This window comes from Pezoporus wallicus, unplaced genomic scaffold (assembly GCF_028554395.1).
Source record: "Pezoporus wallicus isolate ANWC-B61680 ecotype Strahan unplaced genomic scaffold, APGP_CSIRO_Pwel_v1 scaffold_2584, whole genome shotgun sequence".
Taxonomy (NCBI): Eukaryota; Metazoa; Chordata; class Aves; order Psittaciformes; family Psittacidae; genus Pezoporus; species Pezoporus wallicus.
In genome coordinates this window covers 11,127,132-11,136,571 of record NW_026642851.1, presented here as the reverse complement: position 1 = coordinate 11,136,571, position 9,440 = coordinate 11,127,132, and the positions used below count along the sequence as shown (strand labels likewise).

Here is a 9,440-nt window from a genome sequence, read left to right as displayed (position 1 = left end):
ACAGGTTTTAAGTTTTAGGGTTCCCCTGCTCCAAAAAAAAGCAAGATGGAAAAAAAAAAGCAGCAGCCCGCAGAAAACAGAATTAAAACGAAGGGTGGAAAAAAGTTATGAAGAATTAGGAGCCACTTTGATGCATTTTGCACACAGAGAAGTGCTTCTTCATTAACAGAGAGGATGAGAGAGTTATCACAACACTACAGGAGAGTTCACCGAGGTTATAAGTAAAATGCAATAGCCAAGACTTGCGGATGTGGGTTCACTGCTACTTGAAGTATAAAATAAAGCTGCCACCTTTGCTCTGGAATAACCACTTAATTTCCCCTCACAGAGTAAAAAACTCTTTTCAGAATCTAATTGTTATGCAGAGCATTACCATGCATACCACCTTGATTTGTTTCCCACCACCACCCCAAAAGGAACTGTTTTCCAAAACAAAAATCACAAGCAAGTTTCAGACAAAATATATATATTTAAAAAATTCTTTACATTAAGTCAGGAAACATAGGAGCTTGCATACAGTTTATTATAATAACTCAGTTCTCAGCTCCCTACAGTTCAGATAACCCTGGTGACAGTGTTTACAACTTCTAATTTTTGCTTTCATAACTTCAAAGCAAACAATACATTTGAGTGTATTTTACTCTGTGCAAATAAGACAACTTTTGGAATCCTTCAGAAGAAATATCCAAGATTCTGTTTGCAGAGGTCCTTTTTTTTCTCAAAGATGATTTATGCAAGTTTTTGTTTTAAGATAAAGTGCTCCTGTCCAGCAGAACCCAAAGGCCTTCAAGAGTTTAGACAGCAAGTTTAGCTCAGATTAAAAAACAAATAATTGGTCATACAAATTCCAGCTTCCCATGTCCGCTGTACATTCCCCAGTGGACTAGCGAAAGAATTTTATCATTGCTGAGGTCTGAATGTCTCATTTTATCACAGGTCATGCAGCAGTTCTCATGACCAGTCACAGGCACCATGCATTCCAAGTCCAGTTTTGCCACCTGCCCTTTTTTTGAATGATGTCCATGAAAACTATAGTGCAAACGGGAGAGCATTTGCTGTCGTTGATCTTGCAGTCTCTTATTTTCACTCCTGAGCATTCGCAAGGCCAGCATGATAAGGAGCACCAAGATTAGCCCACCAGCTATAGGAACAGCAATTACTGCTGCCCTGAACCATAACTCTTTCGAAGAGGTCAATTCCTGCACCTTGGTGATGAGATTCCTGCTGCTGTCATGTTGATATCTGCTCCCTTGTCCTGCAAAGGGAAAAAAGTTGAACCTCATTTCAGAATCCACAATTAGTTTATATATAAGCAACTCCATTAAATGCCAGTGACAAGTTTAAGGAGCAACAGCTACAAACTCTGCAGTATCCACTGAAAATACTCTTACAAAAGAAAAAAAGATGAGTTTAAGGCTATTTATAACATGGAATTTCTTATCCTGATAGCCAATTTAACTAGGAATACCACTGCCATTGCTTCTTAGAAGCAATCAATAACGAGTTGTCAACATTGACCTTTACCATTAATGCAAGCAAAAAAAAATAAAAGCTATTCAGCTGAAATGCTGCTCCCCAGCATCCAACCACCCGCTCCCCCCCTCTGGTGTCTCTACTTACAGCAACAACTAAATCAATAGCAGACATACAAGGTTTTCACTGCCACCAGCATAACAGCCAGAAGAGAGATTTCACTGAAGCTTCCTTGCCCTACCTGAAGTATCACTCCTGGAAGGAGACAAAACATCATGTAGTCCTCTGTAATTGCACATATCTTCATGACAGCATTCCAATGTGGACATGGTGGTGGTGCCAGAGTGGTTTTGTGCTTGTTTGGCTTGGCAGATGTCAGCTGTGCTTGCAATAGAGTCCAAGCAGCCATGAGTTAGTGGGGAATGTGTATTCTGAGGATCAAGCAGTCTGGAGAAGCAGGCACTAAGCTCAGATTTGCACATATAGCCAGTTGCAACACAGTGTGCAGCATCACAGTAGCATCTGATTTCACCTACAAAATAAAAATTGTGCAATAAAGGTCAGAATTTAGCTCATTAACGACACCTCACCAGGAACTCTTACTAGCCACAAGCATCACAAAAATCAAACTCAGTGCCAGTTTTGGGATACTCCTCTAGACTGTAAATCCATGAGAGCATGGCTTTCCTTCTCATAGCTGTACAGTGCCTACCTGCTGTAACCTTAACCCCTGTAAATGCCTTAGGGCACTTGTTTTAATTACTAGTACCACAGTCTTTTGAATTAAAGCAAGACTATTTCACTAAAAAAGGGACTGGGAGAGGAAGGTCATAGTGGCTTTTTTTCCAAGGTAAATAACTAACAAGACCATTTTACGACTACTTCCACTCACTGTCAGCAGTTGCATCGAACTGCATTTAAAGTCAAACCCCAATTTTAAAAGCAATACACCCTTCAGCCCTACAGGAAGTCACATCTATGTTTTAAACCATTACTATAGGAACAGCAGTGTATTTTTATAAAGGTAATGCATTTTCAACTGGGTGTAAATACACAACAAAAATACTGGGTTTAAATATTTGTGTGACAAATGAAGGAAAAAAAAAGAAAAAAGTCGGAAATGCTGAATTGTTTATTACCTCTCAGTACTGTGCCAAAATTTAAAAGGTTTAACTAACACCTTATAAAGCTATTAGCTAGAACCATTACCATCCAAGTCTCCCAGTCATGAAGGCTTTTACTGCATGAAACTAGGAGACTATTTGTAATTTCTCCAGCAAAAAAAAAGTAGTTATTCACACAAAAAGGCTTTTTTAATCAGTATTCTAAAACTGAAACAGTGCAAGTTCATAATTATGCTCACCATAGTCAATGTCTCTCAAGCCGAATGTAAAGTTACTAGATGGGGTGAAATTGCAAGGCTCAAAGCTCCCCCTCATTCCTCCCCAATCTTGCATGCCATCCAACATGCAGTCAAAAGGGGAAACACTTCAGACTGAAAATCCTCTACCAGCTCTATGAAAAAAAATCTCTCAGGAAACCTCAAAAATTCCTGAAGGAAACGATAAAAAAAGTTCCCTTCATAAAACTCTTCATTTTGTGCTCTGCAAACTGCTCTGGTACAAATTATACATGTCCTGCACTGTAGGGAAAACTTACTCTTTCTAGGCAAGTTGCAACTCAAACACAATTCAATGTGCCACTGATCCAAGGTTTAGAAGGCCAGATTTTAGAGCCATCCTTAGAAGAGTGAACTTAAAACTACTTCCAAGGTGCCTGGTGTACTTGTAATCACAGCAGCACCAAGGCTTTCAGAGTCAACTGAATTGCTGGATGTCTTACTTTACAGTCTGCATTTAAAAATCAGTCTACAGGCTTCCCTGCTGCCACCGCTTCTCAGGATGCTTCCTACCACCCCATACCTAAAAAGCATTCCAAAAGACGTTTAAAATAATCCCAACCAAGTTAGCTTCCCCTCTCCAGCCTACCTCAACACTTTCCCAAAATGCTACTGCAGGCTCCAGGCCTTGAAGTTCCCGCTGCTCCTTAATAACTCTACTTAATAGAAGCCAAATGATGGAGTGTCTCACTGTCTCCAGTTCAATTCCCTTGGGCTTTTAGACCAAGTAACCTAATTTTTTGTGCATTCACATACACTGTCATCCAGCATGCTATGGAAAAAAAGACTCAATCATTTTCTAAGCATTCTATGTGAGGTCTTCCCCCAGCCTCTGAAAAAAAACACACCAAAAAAACCAACAAAAAAAAAAAATCACACACCCCCCCCCCAAAAAAAAAACCAAAAAACCTCCAGCTTTTCATCATTTTCTAATTTTATGAGTTAAAAATAAGATGCAAACAGGGAACACGACGAGGGCTGACAGTCCTTTCATTGAGTCTCAGTACAGCACGAGAAGAAAGTGAAACAACACACATACTTCCATTTTAAGTGTTTATACAATCACGCTTAAAAGTCTACGTTTTATTGACTTAAGACAATCTTATAAACAAAATCTGACAGGCTAGTCATCAGGTTAATTCAACTGCTTTTTAATTAAAGCCACGTTCTCGGTGAAACAGAATGGACTTTGTATTACTGTAGTAGAACTGTATTTCTGTCAATTCATAGTTTCTTCCTGTGCTATGCAAAAAGCCAGAAAGGGTATTTAGTATTTTGAAACAGTGAACAATGCCCTTCTGTTCCCTCCTCTTTCTTGTTACTGTATGTAGCTATTAAAGAAAAATGTCTACTTTTAGTCAAGATGGCTACAGGAGAGACTGCAGGCTTCTCTTAAAGCTTTTGAAGTCAGCAGCAGCCAGAAGTCTGTGATCCCCTAATTATATCATTATCAGGCACATAGTTTCAGTATCTGCGACTTCACATCACTCAGTCACTCCCTGTTCTGCCCGCTTTGATGGGGCCAGCCGGCTCCCCCAGCACGCTGCAAGGGCTGTTATTTAGGGTTAATTACAGCCTGCCTTCCAAAATAAATAAATACCGTCGCACATCATCACCGCACTAACCTGTCCCTTAACCTCCTCCCCGCAGCACGGGGATTACAAGCAGCCAGAGGGTCGCCTCTGCCCGGAGGCGCTCCCCGGGCGGCCAGACCCCGGCTCCAGCCCCAGCCCCACGGCGGGCGGTGACAGGGCAGGGCTTCCCCGCGGCCGGGCTCCGCTCCCGCTTTGACAACCGCGAGCCCCCGCTCTCCGACTGACCAGCACGGGCGGCCAGGCTGGACGGGACAGGAGGGCGCAGAGCCGGCGGCTCCCCGCCACCGCCCGTCAACAACGGCTTCGCGAGGGGCTCCCGACACAGCGCAGGCCCCGCCGCGACCCGCGCCCTCGCCGTGGGGCGGCCGCGGCACCGGTCCCTCCGCACTGACGACACCGCCGCCGCCGCTTGATCGGCTCCCCCGGGCCCGTAGCCGCTCCTCGCCCCGCTCCCCTTCTGGCGCCAGGCCTCCTCTGGAGTCCCGTTTCCCCCGGCGCGGCTCCCCGCAGGCGCCGGGCTCCCGTAGCCCCCGGGTCCCCTCCGGCGCCAAACACCCCATGGCGGCCTCACCTCTGGTGAGCAGGACGGCCATGGCGCACAGCTCCAGTTGTAGCCAGATGAAAATGTAGCTGGAATGGCGATCCATTTACCCGACCGCCCGCCTCGCGAAGCGGCGCCGCTCGCCACAGCCCGCAGCGCAGGCACGGTCGAGCCGCCGCCCGCCCCTACCCCGCTGGAGCACCGAGGAGGAGCCGCTCGCCCGCGGGCAGAGCCGTTGCGCGGCCACCGCTGCGGTGTGCAGGAGGGACAGCCGCGGCTCCCTGCCTTCCCCTCCCTCCTCCGCCGCGGCGGAGCCCCAGCGCCCGGGAGCGGCGGCACCAGCGCGATGGCGCACAGCCTCCAACCCAGCAGGCGCCGCCTCACTGACACGGCGGAGGCGCTTCCCGCCCCGTAAATACCTCCGGCGCCGGCCGCGGGCCGGGCTGCTTCGCCCCGCCCCCTGCCCCGCCCCGCCCCATTGGCTGCGCCGCGGGCAGGGCCGCCACTCCTTCCCCCCCTCCCACCGGCGGCGGGCGCGGCCCCGACGTGCGCTCCCGCCCGCGGCGCCCCCGGGCGGCGGCGGCGGCGGCTCCTCCGGCTCCGGGCGGGCCGGCTGGGCGGGCCATTAACCCCGCTTAATTCAATGACGGGCACTAAGTGCAGGTCCCCGGGGCTCTGCCGAGATAGAGATCGCTGGCGGCACGGAGCGCCCTCTCCCGCTGCATTAGTTTCGGGGCTCTCCCAAGAGAGCTCCGCCGGGGTCGCTCGGAATAACCCCCTTCCGGAGGCAGCAACGTTGAGCTGCACAAGCAAATGTAGTGGCTCTGGCTGCAGGTTTGGCGGAGACGTGTTTAATCAATAAACAGTGCTGACAACCCCGTGCTCGCGGGGAACGGCCAAAGGGAACGAGGCTGAACCTGCCCCGGCCGTGCCCGGGGGCCCGCGCTGCCACCGGGGCTTCGGCGAGTCCCCGCCGCCAGTCCTGCCCCGCCTCCCCTCTCCCTACATTACGGCCAGACCGGGATGCACAAGTGTTGCGACACCGGGGATGCCGCAAGTTTCGCTGCAGCCGGGTTTGGGTTTTGAACTGCCCCGTCGGTTTTTGAACCGCCGCCCGGGCTGCCGGGGAGCTGACAGCGGCTCTGCTGAAGGCTGGCGGCGGCGGCGGTCTCAGTCCCTCCGGTCCATGGCGCTCCCGCGGCCCGGGGCGCGCCGTGCGGCGCAGGGGTTACCGCGGCTCCCGGTCCTCCGCGGGTTTTCCACGCTGGTGTCACGTCCACGCAACAAGGGCAGGCCCGTGGGTCGGTGTCACCCCGCGATAACTGTTCTCCTGCCAACATTTCCTATGGAAGAACAGTCGAGGAGGGAAGCAGGAGGCGATGCCCCACCACCCGGCATCCTGTGGGTCGTGTTTACCTTGGACAGTTTTCCTTTATGTCTTGGTCCTGAAAACAGTGTGCCCCATAGTTAAAATTTCTTTGCTAATTTAGTTTTCTCCTTTCTGTTCCCATTACAGTTTATAAGCCTTGATTTCTACTCACACACTGACTGTTTCCCATTTATGGGCAAAATGCTTTAAATATTTGGGTCCACAGCTAGTATTAAAGCTGTTGGATGATGTGCAGATAGTAAGGTAATAGCAAAATTTACGTTAGAATTTTAATTTGAGATGTTTTGTGAGTCTTTAAAAACATTTTCTATTCAGGACATAATACCTTGTGACAGACATTCCTTCCCTGAAAGAGAAAGGAGGAAATATGAAATCTGAGATTGAGATAACTCCAGCTTACTTTGGCAGAGAGGAGCAGACTGGATCTCCAGCTAATTAGTGCTGATGCCATCACACCTTATAATGGTTTTACTGTGAGTCTTGCGATTTGCATATGTATAAGATAGATACACGTGTGCTGCACCGCAGTCTTTACACTTATGTTATACATATTTGCACTCCACCACAAAGTAATTTTATAATTCTTGTTCCTGTTTAGAAATTACAAAAGCAGCAAGATCAGCCAAGCCATATCTCCCACTCTGGCACCGGTGATCAGACACTCATTTGCAAACACATGAAAATATCATTCATGACAAGTTAGAATCATTACAGCAACGTGTGCGATTCTGATTCTTCTGATCTTACCACTGGTGACAAGCGCATTTAGCAGATCTCATTTGTTACATGAGATACTGACAGACTGGAAATGGCTTTTATTCGTGGAGCCACATTACTGCACTAAGTAACATGAGAGACTCCCAGAGTATTATAAACATCCTGGCTGAGGGAGCATGGACAGGCAATGTGCTCCAGATCAGTTTTGAGCGGTAAATTTCATTGACAGTTGTCAAGTTTGAATTATGTGGTACAGTTTACTGTAAAAAATTGCTAATTCTGCATACTACAGGCGTTCTTGAAGTACCACAAGTGATGGAGGGGCAGCAGGGATCACCTTCAGCCTTAGTTTCCCTCAAAGTAACTACTTTAAAGAACCTTTTGGGGAACTTGTGCATGAAGCCAGGTTCAGGAATTGCTGACTGACTGACTGGCAGTGTCTCCTTACTCACTGGTACTCTGCTCAGGGAGCTGCCTGCACAAGGATCGTGTTGGGTCTTCTGAGAGGACATAACATAAACAAAATAATTCAGCTTCTGCAGTGCTAATTTGCTTTTGTTTCAGAGGCAGGAGCAAGCCGGGCCAGACTGGCCTGTAAAAAGGGGACAGGAGACAGACCCAGCACAAAGCAGTAATAACAACATGTTCTGCAACCAGAAGGAATGTGGGATAATGACTACAAGGAACCATCAAGGAAAGCGTCAGGAGCCCAAGGCCACATGATGTGTCTCCAGCAGCCATGGCAGAGAAGCCTGGAGACTCCACTCGAAGGGACTACATAGCCCCACAGAGCACAGGGCTACTCCCTCACACCAGATATGGCAAAGCCCTTTGAAACTAACACCAATGAAGGGCTTCTTAGTTGCAAAATCAGCCTCCAGGCACCTCAGGGAAAGGGACTGCATTGGGAAGCATCTCACAGAAGCACATTCCCCTCTACATCAGCTCTAAACTGTGTCATGAAATTTTGATGCAAAACTTTTGTCTTTAAGAAGATGAAGTTAAATATCTTTTCCAACCTAAACAATTATATGACTCTATGAAATTGCCAACCAAAAGAAAAGATCCATCCAAAGAGTCTTTGCAGGCCACTTGAATGCTGGTTTGGCTCTCTTACTTCATTTCAGAAGCTGATAGTTGCAGTGCCGAGTTTCTGTCAAGAGGACTTAGGAACTGATGAGTCAATCTTAAAAACCAATTCAAATGAGCATCCAAGGTCCTGAACTCCTCCAGACCAGGACTTCTCCTACAAGGCAAGCAGCTGCTCAGCACAGGACCTGCTTTCTCTTACAATCACATTCATGCTCCTATTTTCCACCAGGAGCATGTGAGCAGTGCAGCCATGCAAAAGGCTCCCTCCCAGTGTCAGCTGGTGAAATACACCCCATGAAATACCAAACCACATCCACCACCTCCTCCAGAAGTTTCTTGTGCTTGAAAGCCCCAGCACAGGCATGAGAGGATGACTGCCACAAGGGGTTTAAGTCTTCCTTAGATCCAGGAGGAAAATAAGACAAGCCAAGACAGAGGTCAACCTGGCAGCACTTTCCGAGTGTAACTTTGAACAAGAGAAAAGCTCCTTTCTGGGAACCCAGCTTAAAAAAATCAGCCTTCTCCTTTTGTATTGCTTCTTTAATATGTTCCCTTTCTCTTTTTTTATGTTAACTGGCATTAATGCCTCCCCACACTGCTCCTGCCTCTGTACATATGCCATCAGCAGCAGCATGCCTGCAAAACTAAGTTAAAGCCTGATTTAAGCAACTACCCCTAGAAAAGCGGTTTGCAGTAAAAAGTAATTCCTCCGTCTGGCAGGTTTGAACATTATCGTGAATTCCTCACCCTGCTGTAAACTTGCCTGGCATGCTGGCAACTCACCATCACTTCCCCCAAACATTTGGATGTAACCCTTCTGTGTCTACCTCTGCCAAAGAACAACCGTGTTAATGCAGTGTTCTCTGCTTGTTTGAACCTTGGATTTGGAAATCCATTCTACATTCACCTCTCTAGACAAGGCATCGCAGCAGCCCTGTCCTGAGGAAACCTGCATTCCTCAGGGAGCTGAGGATTTGCATGCTGCTGGGTTTGCATGTGCACACTGGCATTTGCCAGTACAGCCAGTATGAAAGATGTTAATTTCACTAGCAAGGAAGGGTTGGTACTGCTGCACTGCCATCATTTCAAATTGGCGTCAAAAGCAATGTTCATGCACCATATCCATTCTTTTTTTGCACCTTGCAATTATGATTCAGCTGGGAATTTCTCATTTGGAAATTATATGAAGTTAAAAGGATTGGGATTGTTTAAAGCATCTTTGGAGCAGTATTA

The 9,440-nt window shown here is 47.5% G+C and overlaps 1 protein-coding gene across 1 annotated transcript; it reads right to left on the bottom strand.

The window, feature by feature from the left end:
• Window positions 1-449: 449 nt before the first annotated feature.
• BAMBI (BMP and activin membrane bound inhibitor) lies at window positions 450-5,289 on the bottom strand. The gene is made up of 3 exons (XM_057432734.1): window positions 5,039-5,289; window positions 1,715-2,005; window positions 450-1,255 (listed from the first exon to the last, which is right to left on the bottom strand). Exons 1-3 carry the CDS (start codon window positions 5,112-5,114, stop codon window positions 837-839), a joined length of 786 nt encoding a protein of 261 aa, XP_057288717.1. The 5' UTR covers window positions 5,115-5,289; the 3' UTR covers window positions 450-836.
• Between the last annotated feature and the right edge of the window lie 4,151 nt (window positions 5,290-9,440).

Coding starts and splice junctions, on each gene's coding strand:
- BAMBI (XM_057432734.1), bottom strand. CDS start 5,114: ATGGATCGCCATTCCAGCTACATTTTCATCTGGCTACAACTGGAGCTG. Junction 2,006..5,038: donor GGCCGTCCTGCTCACCAGAG/GTGAGGCCGCCA, acceptor TTTATTTTGTAG/GTGAAATCAGATGCTACTGT. Junction 1,256..1,714: donor TTCCAGGAGTGATACTTCAG/GTAGGGCAAGGA, acceptor TTCCCTTTGCAG/GACAAGGGAGCAGATATCAA.